Source organism: Cheilinus undulatus, linkage group 11 (assembly GCF_018320785.1).
Source record: "Cheilinus undulatus linkage group 11, ASM1832078v1, whole genome shotgun sequence".
NCBI classification, from domain to species: domain Eukaryota; kingdom Metazoa; phylum Chordata; class Actinopteri; order Labriformes; family Labridae; genus Cheilinus; species Cheilinus undulatus.
In genome coordinates, this window is record NC_054875.1 from 43,161,569 (window position 1) to 43,176,667 (window position 15,099).

The 15,099-nt window shown below is 38.1% G+C and overlaps 1 protein-coding gene across 3 annotated transcripts; it reads left to right on the forward strand.

Moving 5' to 3' along the window:
• The first annotated feature begins 510 nt into the window (after nucleotides 1-510).
• On the forward strand, nucleotides 511-14,859 carry znf217 (zinc finger protein 217). 3 transcript variants are annotated; one of them, XM_041800115.1, is made up of 6 exons: nucleotides 511-767; nucleotides 6,494-7,853; nucleotides 9,866-9,973; nucleotides 10,098-11,453; nucleotides 13,377-13,501; nucleotides 13,599-14,859. In XM_041800115.1, the coding sequence occupies exons 2-5, from the start codon at nucleotides 6,548-6,550 to the stop codon at nucleotides 13,487-13,489; spliced, it is 2,883 nt and encodes a 960-aa protein (XP_041656049.1). In that variant the 5' UTR covers nucleotides 511-767; nucleotides 6,494-6,547; the 3' UTR covers nucleotides 13,490-13,501; nucleotides 13,599-14,859. The 3 variants fall into 3 exon arrangements, with proteins under 3 accessions (XP_041656049.1, XP_041656050.1, XP_041656052.1); XM_041800116.1 differs by having other exon boundaries at nucleotides 515-632; XM_041800118.1 differs by lacking the exon at nucleotides 511-767 and adding an exon at nucleotides 905-942.
• Nucleotides 14,860-15,099: the final 240 nt, after the last annotated feature.

Genomic DNA, 15,099 nt, shown 5'->3' on the forward strand with positions numbered 1-15,099 from the left:
TCACTTTCCATACAAAATGATGTAGAACAAAGTTCTTTGCATACAAATCAAGAAATAAAGAATTTAAAATGAACATAATGACGAAAAAGCTCTGCATATAAACATTTTCAAAATTGTTTATCTTGTATTTAAATTCATTGAAGTTTCACAATAAAACATAAATTAACTGTAGTCATGCCTCGTTTAAAATCTACCATGGACACAGAAATAGCCTGTCACATAAAATGAAATGCACTTTTAAAATTCAATTACCTCGCTTCTGTTGTTAATAGTCGTTGCTTGTTTGTCGTAGCCTATTGTTATTTTACTCACGGCTGTCAGAACCGTTGTCAGTTTAATGCTGTCAATAAAGTTTTCATTCAGGTACCTGTCGTGTTTTTTCTTTTACTTTCTACAGGCTTAGGTTTCACATTATTTGTCCTAATCTCGTTCTCTGATTCATGACCACGTGACCAACCCCATGCGTTTTTTTGTGTGTGTGTGTGTGTGTGGTGGGGGTTAGCCGTGCACGCGCCCCATCTCCCCTTCCCCGTGAGAGTCGTTGGGAGAGCGCGCGCCTCAGAACTCAACAGCTGCACAGTGAGGACTCGCCAAGTAGAACAAATATGATTCACATTCAAACAATTGAATAGGTGAGCTGTCTGTCCACCACCAGCAAGCTACGCGTTTGTTTGAAATGAAGAAGCAGCTCACAAAAACAGCCTCGCTCACTGAATTCAGTCGCTCGCACTGTCAGTGTCATTATTAATCCGGAAATTCTCATTTTGGTAGGTATTGTTCGGTGAGTTTCTACAGTTGGATCGAGACAACAGAAGGTGCAGTCTGCTAACGTTAGTGGTGTCGTTAGTCATCTTTAACCACAAAGTTTGCGACGTTAGCGTTAAGTTACTCATTCCGCTTAGCTAACTTTAAACCGGCGTGAAACTAATCAATAGCGACAAAGTAAGTGCACTAATATGATTAATGCTGGTTTACGCTAGGTTGTTATTTGAATTACTACCGGAACGTGTTTCCTCTTAACGTTAACTGAATTGTTGTAATTTAAAGCGACCTCAATCAGACTTAACGCCTGCATCATCGTTAACAAGACTGATCATGATTTGTACCGTAAAAAGAAACCAACTCCTCGTGTTCTGCTTATTATGCACACATAGAAATGTAATAGCAACTCCGTTAAAAGCAATTCTAATTTGTCGAAGTTTACATGTTTACTTGTTTCTATACGTCTAACTGATAACTCAGAGGTATCCCCCTTTGCTAACGTTTATGGTTTTTAACGAGGGCTGTGCTTACTTGAATAACAAGGTGGCTAACGCTGCCTCACACAAAGCATGCATGTGCTTTAAAGAAAAACACACAGTGCCTCATTATCGACTGTTGCTTGTGCTCACCTGGGTTGAGTTAAAGTACTGCCAGGCAAAGTAATTATATCAAGCTAAACAAGGAAATATAGTTGAGTGCCATGCTAAAAATATTAAGTAATGTTACTGAGAGGAATAGAGGTGATTCATTGGGATTTTCCCCTGTATGAATTACTCTGCCTTGTTGTAGCACTTTCTAGATGACTATCTAGTCAATGATGCCTTTAAGTGTATGCAAACAAGACCTTAAAGCTATGGGAAGTTAAACTGAATGTCTCTTCATCCATTGAAAAGCAAAGGTGGAAAGCAACTAATAACGTTTACTCAAATTACTGTAAATGAGTAGTTTTAGTGGTACTTGTACTAAATCAGTGTTTTTACCTCTACTTGAGTAAGTTTTAACTTTTACTCAAATACAGTACTCTTGTACTTTTTTTCATTTCTGCTGACTTCATAGTAGCAAGATGCAGGAGAATGATTCCCTATCACATCCCAGAACAGCTGTTTTTTTACTTCATTATACAGGTGTGACTTTACCTGAAAAAAACCTGGTAGGAGATCCTTATTCAAGCTATAGTTAACAAGGCTTGGCAGCAAATAAATTTAGATTAAATCACAATGTGCATTCTTCCCCCTTGGACAGGAACCAGTGTTAATTTCGTCAGCTAAAAATGTTAATCGACAGCCTTTTTCCATGACAAAAACTAGACTAAAACTAACAAAAATAGATCTGTGACTAATAAAATGGACAAAAACTAAGTTTAGTTTTCATCAACATGACTAAAAATAGACTAAAATGTAATGTAGTTTTCGTCAGACATTCAAAATCTGTGACATTTTTCCACTGTGGGTAAATCTGTCAAAGAACAATGCATCCGTATCTATTCGGCCTCTCAGCTGTAGAAAGCAGGGACCCCAGGTGTAGAACACACTACCATGACTTGGTACCAGATATAGGCAAGAAAATAAATGCATGGACTAAAAGTAAAGACTAAAATGTGAGGACTTTTTATGGACTAAAACTAGACTAAAATGTTTTGAGTTTTCGTCAACTAAACGTAGACTAAAACTGAAAAAGGTTGAAATGACTAAAATGTGACAAAACTAAAATGCATTTCATACAAAGACAAAAACTAAGACTAAAATCAAAAATAGCTGCCAAAATGAACACTGACAGGAACTGCAGTTTTCTGCATTTCCATGATTGCATCATTCTTCAACCATTGAGGTTGTGAAAAGAGCATTGCACATGAGTAAAAGTACAAATATTTCATTGAAATTTAATTCAGTAAAAGTAAAATTACTTTTCTAATAATTTACACGAGTAAAAATAAAAAGTAATGGATTTACAGTCTAGTCAATGTGTTCAATACTGAGTAGGTGCTTTTCAAAATTAAAATATAGCCTTTATTTTATGTGCTTGCAAAACTAACGAGATTATGAATCTCCAGGTTATTCCTTTAAGGGCACCTTTACAATAAAGTGCAATGCCCAAGCAAATTTTTGGATATAATGTGGAAACCTTCTCATTTTTACTTAGGTTTGCTTAAATTTCAACCAGAATAACTGTACTTTTACTTGAGTTCATAACCATGTAGTTTTTCCACCCCTCTTTAAAAGTCTAATGAGATCATTAAGAGAAAATCTGATTATTTCTTTCACCATTAATGCATGAAATTGCTGTCAGATGAAGAGATTAACAGCGTTTTGTCTAAGCAGCCTGCGTTTCCAGATTCTACATGGGTGATATATTTAGCTAAATAGAAAGTAGGTTAAGATTCTTGCATATAGAGGTTAGGGCTGAAGGCAATACGGCCTTCAGCAATTTTGAAACTGCAGGAAGTGCAATGTTTCTTTAAGAGGCAATGTGTGTCAAAAATCCAATTCATAAACCATAGTAGTCAGGGATGCCAATATAATTGGCACAATACTGTTATCGGCATATATTATTCTAAAAAACTGAATTATTAGGTTGGCAGTGGGGCCGAACCATTTTGGAAAAAATCTAATTGTGTTTTTTTTCCCCATATATAGCAATTGCAATATGATATGCAATTAATCTTTAACTTTCTTTTATTCCTAAACAAGGGCTGAACAATTCTTTAAAAGTGTCTGACGATGTTGACTCGTATTGCAAATTGGATATGAATTATTGCATTTAAGGGTTTTTTGTCATTCTCATCTTTAATAAGAAAAAAGTAAAGGAATGAAGAAGGTAGGACTTTTTGTGGACTATTCTAAAAAAAATGGCACCTGAATGATTGCATGATATGTCATACATAAAAAAGTTTAAAACTGGTATTTTGACATTTGAAAATTGCAGCAGGCCACATCTAATTTTCGATGAATTGCCCAGCCCTAATTGGCAGACAAGAAAATTTCAGATATTTGTACTATAAATATCTGCCTTTACTTTTTTCTTTATTCATCATCATTACTTGCACTTTAAAGTTTGTTTAAAAAGTGAAATGTGTGTTAATTTGTTCATCCTCCAACTTTAAATTGTGCATTTAAGGTTTGAACTTCTTTTAGATATAGATATCGGAATCTGCTAAAATTAATCTGTAATTTGCATACAAATTAAATTTGCATATCGAACATCAGCGGAAATCCAATCTTGTGCATCCCTAATTTCAGTTTTAATTTTAAGAAGTTATAGCAGAGATTTAATGGTGCACATTTAATACATGTACATGTACGGATGTAACAATAAATTCCCTTTATTTGTGCAGAAATTACAGAAAACACTCATTAATCCGGTGTATACACAATCAGTAATCTTTTAATTTGTTTTTCAATCAAAATACAATAATAATGCAAACATTTTCACTCTTAGTACCTCAAATCACTGCAGTTTAAGTCAAAACAATCACAGTTTAAAAAAGTGTATTTTTAATATTACTTCTTAAAAATGTAGAAGACAAAACCAGAGAAGAGACAAGTTGTTTTGCTGTATGTTTTAAGAAAACTAATAATTGATAATTTTTTGCTGTTATGTGTATTGCAATTTGGAAAAAAAGTAGAGATGCACTGATTATGAAAACTGGAGCTGATACAGATGTTTAAAATAACAATTTAGCTGATGCTGATATCTTTTTTTTATGACTTTAAATGTTGTAAGACTCACCAAAATTGTTTCTTGTTTGACCATGAAAGCAGATCACATCGTGTCACATACTTGTCTTTTGTTGCTGAATGAAAAACTTCTTCATCTTGATGCCATCGTTAGAAATTAATAGAGAGAACAGATAAACATCTGCTATTGGTGTCAGATAATGCCACGTTATTTGCGAATGGCCAATCTTTGTCAACAGGGCTGATATCGGCTGAGACTGATGCTAAACTGATCCACCAGTGCATTCTTTAAAAAAACAAATTTAAGCAGATAAAACATCAGGAATGCAAAGTAAATGTGTTGGGCATAAATACAAATAATCTTCAGGTGCTTTCAGCTGAACCAATTTATCAGCTGAGGTCTTGTTCTTCATTCTTCCTCTTTCTATGAATTTTAAATATGGACTAAGGTTCTTTTCTTTGTTCTTCTCTCTGTTTTAAGACAGAGCTGTTAGGTCTAAGCTACATTTATCTACTCATAGATGCTGTTATCTGCTATTAAGCATCAGCATCCCTGATGAAGTCTCTCTCTCTTTTTTTTTCCAATTAGTTCAGGCTTCTGTGATGTTTTTATTGTAAACACTCATACTATGATAACAAGAACTTTTCTGATTTTTTTATGTGCAGCCTTATTAAGCCATACTATTCCAAGTTCCTTCTATAAACCTTAAACTAATTAATATGAATGTTTTTGATTGGGCAGCCTTTACATGTTTAACTTTTATCACAGTCTTCGCTTATTTTTGTGTTAAAGCAATTTATTTAATGGTTCCCCATTTATAATACTAGTGATACAGTAAAGGAGACATAAGGCTGATGAACTAAATATAGCTTGCAAATTACAGTTTACATTTCCTCTTTATTAACTTACAAGCTGCCCTGTTCTAAAACTGCACTGAGGAAGTTATGTATCAGATATGGGTTTACTGCCAGGTATGGTTACACATGCTTAAGGAATGTGTCTTCTTGTTTCAGTGCAAAAAACAACAGAAGAAGAATAAGGTGGTATAAACAGCTGTAGTCTTGCAGTCATGGCAGTTGAACAGAATTAGATAAAGATAAAAAAGCAATGTTGGATATTAAATGGAATATAAAGACAACAAAAGGTGCAGTGGAGGAGCTGTAGCAGGTATGCTAGTGATAAAGTTACAATGCAAATAACTTAAGTTACAACTGTCTTCAAGCAAATAAACCAACAAACAATATTTAGTATAAACAGAAAATACTCATGTAAAAACTTTAGACAAAGGATGAAGCCACAATAGGCTACTTTGCATTTTTTATTGTCCTCATCTTAGCCTGCATTAGCCTAGAGCCTTTGAACTTGCCAGTCCAGTCACTCTACTTCTGTGAAAGTCAAACTTACTCTCCTTCTATATAAGCAGTATATCGTACCCTGGGAGAGCTACTATGACAGGTAGTCACTCTGGGTACAAAACAAAAGGAAAACTAGCAGCATGCATATAGGGCAGGCCTTATGAATAAGCAATGTGTGGCTCAATGAGGAACCTAAAAAATGTCGGCAAGTATAACACCTAGAACAAGTTTGATAGCTTAGTTGTCTCACTTTGATTTGATTTGTGTGAAGAGTAAAGCAATTAAGCTGGTAATACAAATATTATATGTTAGTTTCAGCTGTAAACAATTTTACTTCAGTGTTTTTTGTATTGCACTGCAGTATGCACTTTTGAAACATGAGTGTAAATTCACTTTAAATGGTCAGCTTGATAATTAAGCAAACTACTTTGTGTAAGGTTTCCCTGCGTACTTGGGTATGCAGGCTCAAAGTGAAGAAAATAACACTTGTACTGTTTCTATATGTTTAATGAATGGACAGAGGAAATGAGTCGTCAGTGCAGGAGATTGCTAAAAAAGATACATTTCCTGTTTCAGTTTAAGGGAAGCCATTTCTGTCTGTGTGGTTGCTTTTTCAACAGAATTGATCTCATAAGGTAGCAGATGCCTGACCCTGTTTCACTATTCAGCTTCTAAAGAATCATTTCTTTCTTTGTTTCCAGGTTTCTAATATTCTGGACAGACTGTAAGGCATTGTTTCCCACCTAAAGAGGACAATGCCGACTCATTCGTTACTGCCATTTGTGGAGAGCCCTGACAGCCTTGCCCAAGATATTCTTATTAGTAACAATGCAAGCATCCCAGGGCCCGGCTCCAGCATGACACCGCACACCACCTACTCTGAAAAGGCTCTGTTGCAATCAGGAGGAAGTGTACCAGTATCTTGTATGTTCTGTGACCTAACCTTTACCCATCCGGATGAGCTTGGACCCCACGTTCTTACACAACACCCCACCACTTTCTTTGAACCGGCCGTGCTTAGAGTTGAAGCCGAGTTCAGGATCCCAGGAGAGAGATCCCGGCCCAAAGCGAGCAGCCTCCCCGTTGAAAAAGAGGAGGTTCACAGCTGTATCGTGTGCGGTCAGGTTTCACAAGATGCCAGCGAGCTGGAGACGCACATGAGGAAGCACAAGGACTACTTTACTTATTGCTGTAACGTGTGTGGACGGCGGTTTAGAGAGCCGTGGTTCCTCAAAAACCACATGAAGATGCATGTAAAACCAGGAGTAAAGAGCAAGGCTCAGCAGGAGCTGGATGGCCCCTTCATGGTCAATGGGGTCGTCCAGGAGCAAGCATCTGAACCTGTAGTCACTGTTTACAAAATGTGCATGGTTTGTGGGTTTTTCTTCCCTGACCATGACAGTTTAGTTGAACACAGCAAAGTTCACAATCGAGAAGTGGAGCAGGGCAAAGATAGAGACAAGGAAAGCACAGATGACACTACTCAGAAACAGGAAACATTTCTTCACAGTCTAGGACTAAGGCCTCACTCTGCAGAAAATAGTTTACTGAATGAGAGGTCATCAAAATGGATCCCCCAGCTGGATCCTTTCAACACATATCAGGCCTGGCAACTTGCAACAAAAGGCAAGATAGCAGTGGGCCCCAATACGACTAAAGATCTCAGCCAGGAAGCCAGCACAGACAACGAAGAATGCGGCTCAGATAAGGAGGAGCTGAATAATATTTGGACTGAGGGACAAGGTGACAAAGCTACAAAAGAGGTACTTGGAGGGAGAGAGCTGCGGTCTCAGACTGCAGCAGAAAACCCTCAACCTCAGAGGAGGTCTCTGATGCAAAAAAACAAGCAGAGGCCAACAACTTGTGAGGAATGTCAGAGAACCTTCAGGACCTACCACCAGTTAGTCCTCCACTCCAGGATCCATAAACGGGAGAGAGGTGGAGAGGAGAGTCCCACATCTTCCTTGGAAGGGAAGCTGTCGAGAGTGAACTCGCTGGAAAACACAGAGGAAGGTTCTGAGGAGGGATTTGAAGAGGCGCTGACGGAAAACCTGGGTCCAGGTAAATTTGAAGCTCTCTCTGAGCTCATGATTCACACATACAGTCATGATGCAAAGAACTCTTTTACCAAGTGCTCCCTCTGCTGACAGGAGGGAGTATAGCAAATCCTTTAATGTGAAGAAAAATTCCAGTGTACTCTCTTTTAAACTATTAAAATGCCTTCATTGTCACACATCACATGGAGACCTTCAATAAACTCATCCCAGTTTCAAAATCAAGACTTTTTCACAGGATCAGATCTGTTTGACTCCACAATAAGGTTTGATTCAGAACAATTAGGAGTTTGATTTAAGGCTAATATAACAGAAAAGCCCCCAAACCCCCTTGAATAGAATGCCCTAGTATTTTTCATTGTTCATGTAGCAGTGTCTAAGGACTTCTGTAGTCTAATCTGGGTTAAATTATGCCTACAGTCAAGTGAAAATTTTTTATCCATATTCTGATTTGCAACATAGAAGCTAAACTACTTAATTTAACTATTTATCTCTTATTCTTAGAATAGCAGTTTATTCTCTGATAGGATTTGATCTGTCTTATTTCTAATTCAGCAAGTCTTCATTATGATGATTATGATTTTTTATAGGTATAACAAAAAAAGAAAAACTGAAAACTAGCTCTCAAATAGACATCAGCTCCTGTGGTGTACATTAGAGCTGTTATGTAGAACAGGCTTCTTGATTTCTTACCTTACGAGGTTTATTTGCTTAAAAGTATGTCACTGTTTTCATTAAATGCATGTTTATGATAAAATGAGGTTGAAAAGCTGTTAAAGGAGTGTAGCCAGCCGCTTGCCAAGACTACTCAAGGCGCTTGTTTCCTTCTCCTGGATAAATGTGTAGTAATATTGGGTCTGCGGGGCATGGTAATTAGTGATATTGATCGCCTCCATGCCAGCCAAATCAGCTTAACTCTTGGGTAAAAAGCACTTTTTATGAAGTGTAGGGATTATACTCAATTTATATAGAAATTTTCAGATCATAATTGTGGGGTGCAGGTCCACTAAGAGCTTTGACAAACTAACTTTTCTCCGTGATTATTATTTGGTGTTCTCTTCCTGTCCTTTCTTACATTTGCACATTATTGGGATCATATGGCAGCAAACAGTGTATGTACAAAGCCTGTAGCTTATTGATCAAGAAGTCAGCCATGTTACTTTGTGTCAAGTAGTTTGACAAAAGTTGTTAAAACACTTGTTTTTTGTTTTTGTTTTTTTGCAGGATTGCATTTAAAGCATTGATAAGTTACATTCACACCAAAAAAAGAGTACAAGTCACTATTTAAAGAAAATAGGCAAATCTAAGAAAAACTAGACATTTAACACCCCCGTACAACTGGAGTGATCCATGTTTCATAAGAAGCTGTTTGAGATATACGAATATGAGATTAGCAGGGTTGCACGATAGTGGATTTTTGCCTATATCCAATATGCTGATACCTACAAAGTAGTTTAAGCTGATATCAATACTGATGTTTAAATGTAATTCAAACCTATAACTTCAGCCCCTAAAATGCACAATTTAAAGTTTCAGGATCAACAAGTTAAGAAATGTCTACTCTTAAAACACACTTTATAATGTAAGGAATGATGATGAATGAAGAAAAAGACCTTAGCTGTCACAAGTCTGTCTGTCCAGCCTAAAACTTCACTAACTTATTTGTTCTTAGAGCCAATATTTACAGCTGACATAAGCAGATTTGTAGAGGTAAGATGTCGGTTATAAATATCTACAGGAATTTCAATATCAACCAATACTGATATCATACCGGTTATATTGTGCATCCCTTGGGATTTGCAAATGAATGAGGCTCTTTTGAAAGATTATCAAATATTTAACTATTTGGTGTCACCCCTAGATTTATGATTACATATTCGAATCCAAAGAAAACAATTCTTTGATTCCAGGAAGTTCTCCTCTTGAATCTTTCAGATCAAATGCCTTTTGTAACTTTGTTTTGTCCTAATCATTTACCTTGTTATATTATCATTTATTCATTTGTCTTTTCTTTTTAAGGTGAAGATGGCTTTGATCGATCAAAAGTCAGATCAAAAGCCTGCACATACTGTGGCAAATCCTTCCGATCAAGCTATTACCTCACAGTTCACCTGAGGACACACACAGGTAAGTTTGGCACATTTGGCTTGAACGATTGTTCACCATAGAGACCGCGTGCTATAACGCTGTTTAATTCAATGTGTCTAAATCTGAGGCTTTATTTTTAATTTTGCTGGCACTTTTATTTCAGGTGAAAAACCATTCAAGTGCGCTTATTGTGACTACGCTGCAGCCCAGAAAACCTCACTGAAATATCACCTGGACCGGCGTCACAAGGACAAACCTTATGTGGAGATCCCCAGTAGACCCGTTCCCTCAGCCCCCTCTCCAAATGATGGCAAACATGGATATGACGATGAAAACCCAGCTCCAAATAGATCCAAACTCTGGGTCCCTACTGCCAGGCCGAGTGCTAGTGAAATGCCAGAGGACAGATTTGACAGAAAGCCGAGCAAACCACCCATCCAGATGAATGCTGAGTATGAGAAATTAATCGCTAAGTCTGCTTACTCACCAATTGATGATGTCGTCGTAAAGTGCCCCACACCTGTTAATCTGAAGATGGAAAAGGAGATAAAAGAGGAGAACTCAGAGGCCCCATTAAATCTGTCCTTAAAAGTGTCTCTCTCCATCTCTGCCAGTGCAGAACCCAGAAATGCATTAATTCCAATTGCCTGTTCGCTTTGTGCGTATAAAACCATGTACCCTGAGGTTCTGATAATGCACAAAAAGCTGATGCATAAAGACAAATCAGACTGTGTTAGAAAGAATGGATTGGCAGGTAGTTTGAAACAAAGGCGTTTCACAGGTTGTCCCCCAGCTCTCGAAGGGAAAGACGTCGCCCCACTTCCAATGATTGACAGACGCCACCCTCGTCGAACAAAATCACCGCCACCACAACCTGCAAAACCACAAGAAAAGACGCCAGTTAATCCACCTAATATTCCAAAGCGGTCTCCACTTCACGCACCCGTACAGGATGCCATCCAGGAGACCCAGCGTCACAGACTCGATTCAAAGGAGACACCCAGGTTTACAGAGCTTATGAGGAAATCAAACACCAGTACCAAACACGTCCTGGACCGACCCCCAGACAGAGTGGGAATTGGCGAGAGGAGCTACCCAGCAAGGAGCGGCGTCATTTGGCCCTCAGACACCACCAGACTGTGTCTGTCCAGCCGGTTCGGGAGCCTATCGCAGAGGGATTTTGGCGAACCATCAGGCAAGAGGTTAAAGTTCGTAGTGCCTACAGGACGGGAGGCAGAGAGCAGTGAGAAGCCTGGATTTAGAGGGCCAGCAGGGGATGGGACCACCAGGCTGCTCATCTCAGGAAGAAACGTGAAAACAACATCACAGGGGCTGAGTACACCCACAGTTTCGGACACTTTGGCTCCTTTGAAAACATCAGCAGCTATTGGAGGAGGGCTGGACTCTGATTGGAGCATGATGAACCTCCTGCGATCCTACCCACCTAATGACCTGGCTTCTCTCTATCACAGCACCCCTCCAAATCCAAATCATGGCGGCCTGGCCAACCCAAGAGCAGGTACGTCCTAGGTTAGCTTCTTCATAGGGGAAAATAGACGTTTCAGATCAAAGAGAGGTTTTCAGAATTTTCAATATCTGTTTTTAATACTATTAATGCAAGATTATCAAAATTTGATTCTGCAGTATTTTTTTAAACCATCTGCTGATGCACCAGCTGGGTGCCAGAGGACTTAATCCCTGTTTCAGTTACACCTGGTTGGAACTTTTATGCAAGGAGAGAACGGACACAAGTTTAAAGAGTCAGACGTAGTTTTTTTTACAGATTGTACAGTGAAAAGGCACTTGGATGAGAGAGAGTAACTAGAAGTCTTCTCTGATAAAGAGCTGAATGAAGGCTCCATTTTAGTAGACAAGAGAGAATTAACAGAATAACTCCCTCTCCAGCGTGTGTCACAGAAACACACAGCTGTCCCCCACCCTGCAGGTGCTGATTGCTGAGAATATGCGCCAACCTTTTAATAATCTACCCTCTCATTATGTCATAATCATCAATTCAATAGTGAAAACTTGTGGGGTGCTAATTTGATTGAAAAGAGTCCCAGATTCCAGACAGTGGAACATTGCAGGTGCAAGGGGCATTTTAAAACACCATGGGGTTAATTTTCATCAAACAACAGCATGCTGGGCCATAAGACAGATTCCGTACGTGCGACAAAGAAATCATTGCTGATCTTCTTTGGAGTTTATTTAAAATTGTTTTGATAGTCTGACAGATGAAGTTGCTTGGAATAAAACAGTATCACTAAGCTCGTCACCAGCTGTGCATGGTTTTGTGAATGTGCATGATAAAGGACACACCTATGATAGTTCTCAGTTAGGCTTGGTGTACTCAGTGTAAATTTGAGTCTGGCCACATACAAGCCAATGATCAAATCTTAAACAATTTAAAAAACGTGGGAATAAAAGACTTAAGGATGGTTTCAAATAATTGTTCATCATATAATCCTCTAAGCCCCTACATTATTTATCATTTTACTCAGCTTAGTAAGAATCAGTTTTTTCAACCCCCAAACAGCTCTTCATCAGTTTAGATTTTATTAAATCAACTAATGCTTTGGCCCGGGATCTATGTATATGCATTTATTATCTTGAAAATACTTTTTTTTGATAAATCAAACTATCGACTTTGTGTCCCATAATTCACATAAAAGAGCCAGCCCTTTTAACCAGCCTGTCTGCAGACAGCCAGCGGGATGGACACAGATTTTTTTCCCGCTCATTCTTTTATTATAGATGGCACATCAAGCAGCTCTTCCTACCGTGGTCATGGTGATTTTAGACGCCGTACTAATGTTTACCCAGACAAATGCCCTGACGTTTGAGCTTCTGCTCTTGGCTCTGCTCTTGCTGTGCAAGATTGTGCCTTCAGAAGAGCAAAGTATCAGACACATCAGAAATTCATCCAATTTGGAAGTTGCTGATTAACCTGGGGTTGACCTTTGTGTCCCCACAAACTGTGTACCACAAATCAGTTGCACAACTCAACGATTAGGTGAGGTTATGCTTGAAAGTGCACAGCGTTTGCTTGGTTACAAATAAAAGGCCAGCAAGATGAGCCTTTTTTTTAAGAAAACGTCTCCCCTCTGGTTGGTGCACTCAGCTCCATGTGTTTTTAACAACACATTTCTGTTTAAAAGTCAAAAGCATCAAATATGGCCAAAAAAAAAACTTCCTCTATTGAATAAGACAGGTGTAAGGAGACAGGATCCTGCACTTAGTCTGTATTGCATGGAGTTTGCCTGCTGTTTTGGTTATAAAAAATAAGACATTACCAAATATTATGTTCTTGGGGCTACTATGTTTTTTCTGACATGATAATACAGTTAAACTCTAGTTTCATGACAACCCACGATCTAAGTATGTGACTTTATATTTGTATAGTAAAGAAGTTTTAGAGCTAAAATGAATTATTTCTTCTCAGGGGGCAGAACTGTGCTGTACCAGCACCTACCCACTCTGCCCAACCTGCAGAGGAGAGACCATTCAGGCCCCTTCCCTAACCAACGCTATGGGACCGCTGACAAAAGCAACTGAAGTGGCACCAAGGTAAACACACAACTACAAATTCTTTATTTCCAACCAGAAACTGTTATATTTTCTGTTTGATATTTACTGGTAAAATCTATTTCCCTCTTCCCTTTAGATTTGAATTGTGCTGCTACCTTATTTTGGAGAACTTCTTGGACAAAACGTTTAATACGCACATTTAAGAGAGATGGCTTGGGCTGGAAAAAGGTGCTGGCTCCCCTAATTTAATATTTTTTTCAGGCAAGAAAAATTGTGCTGTGTAAACATTTCAATGCTGAGGCCTTTAGTTTAATATTTTCTTTTTTTGTATAAAAGGTGCAGATATTATTCCACTGCTGTGCACTGTAATCCTTACTCCCTTTAGTCCATATTTGACCCACATGTAAGCTCAAATATCTATAATTGTTGATGACAAAATAGCAAAGTTTCTATGTGGGATTACGTAAATATATGTCTAAACATTCAGTTCCTTAAATTCTATTGAGTAAAAATGTATGAATATAATTTGTGTAAATAAAAAAGCTGCTCGATTAACCTACCTGCAGCAGTTTTGAACTGTTCTGTTATTTTCCTTTTCCATGGCACTGAGGGATCTGCGATGGGTTTATTTCTAAGTAACTTGATGGCTTCGGCCACAGAAGAAGCGCCGTGTACAGTGAAGCGGTCTACCTCATGTTGCGCTCTCAACACTGTTATTTTTGTAAAGCTGCTGTAACAATTGTGTCGACCCGGAGACACATGTTCTGAGTTGGAGCGTGACTAGATGGACATGTGTTCATCAGACACCACATAAAACATCTGGTGACAGATCCACTGCTGTTTAGGCCACGCATCGACCTGCAGCTCACGATTAACTGTAACACAATTCTGTTTGTGGTTTTCCTCAACATCCTCTGTATTTACAAGCGCAGTTTTAAACACACAACACATTTTGTGGTGATTATTTGTCCTTTTGAAACAGCAAATTGTTATCGTCTGCTTTACAGTGCCTCAGATCCATAAGCTGTACAAGGTTCTGTTTGTAGGAAACGCTCACGGATGTGTGATTCAGGCTGCATATTCAGGAGTTTACTATTGTTGAGCCTTTAAAGTGTTTTGTTTCATCAATTGCTCATGTTTTACTGTGTAGTAAAAAAAAACAGCTGTGTTTGTGAATGGCTTGATTAATTCTACACTGTGAACAGAGTCTCAGGTGAACTCTTATTTACAAGCTATTTAGTCTTATTTGTCATTTTGAATTTTTGCCACTTTGAACGCCTTTGGTTAAGTTATTTCTTTTTCTGTTTGGTATTCACATTACTTGTGTACTTGTGTAAAAATGAACATATTGTTTGAGATTTGTATGACACTTCAATAATAAAGTGAGAGGCGAACAACTCTGTACTACTGATACTTAAATCTTCATTTTCCTCTGTCTTTTCAGCTTAGGACACTGCTCTTGGTCAGATAAACTCATCTTTTATTTTAAGGTTGTCAAATATTTGATATTTTTCATCACTACACCATGTTAGATGTTACAATCTCCCATTATTTTTAATGATCATAGAATCAGAAAGTATGAATGTTAAGAAAACTTGAGATCTTAAGTAATACTTTTATTTGTCATAAGCAAAAGA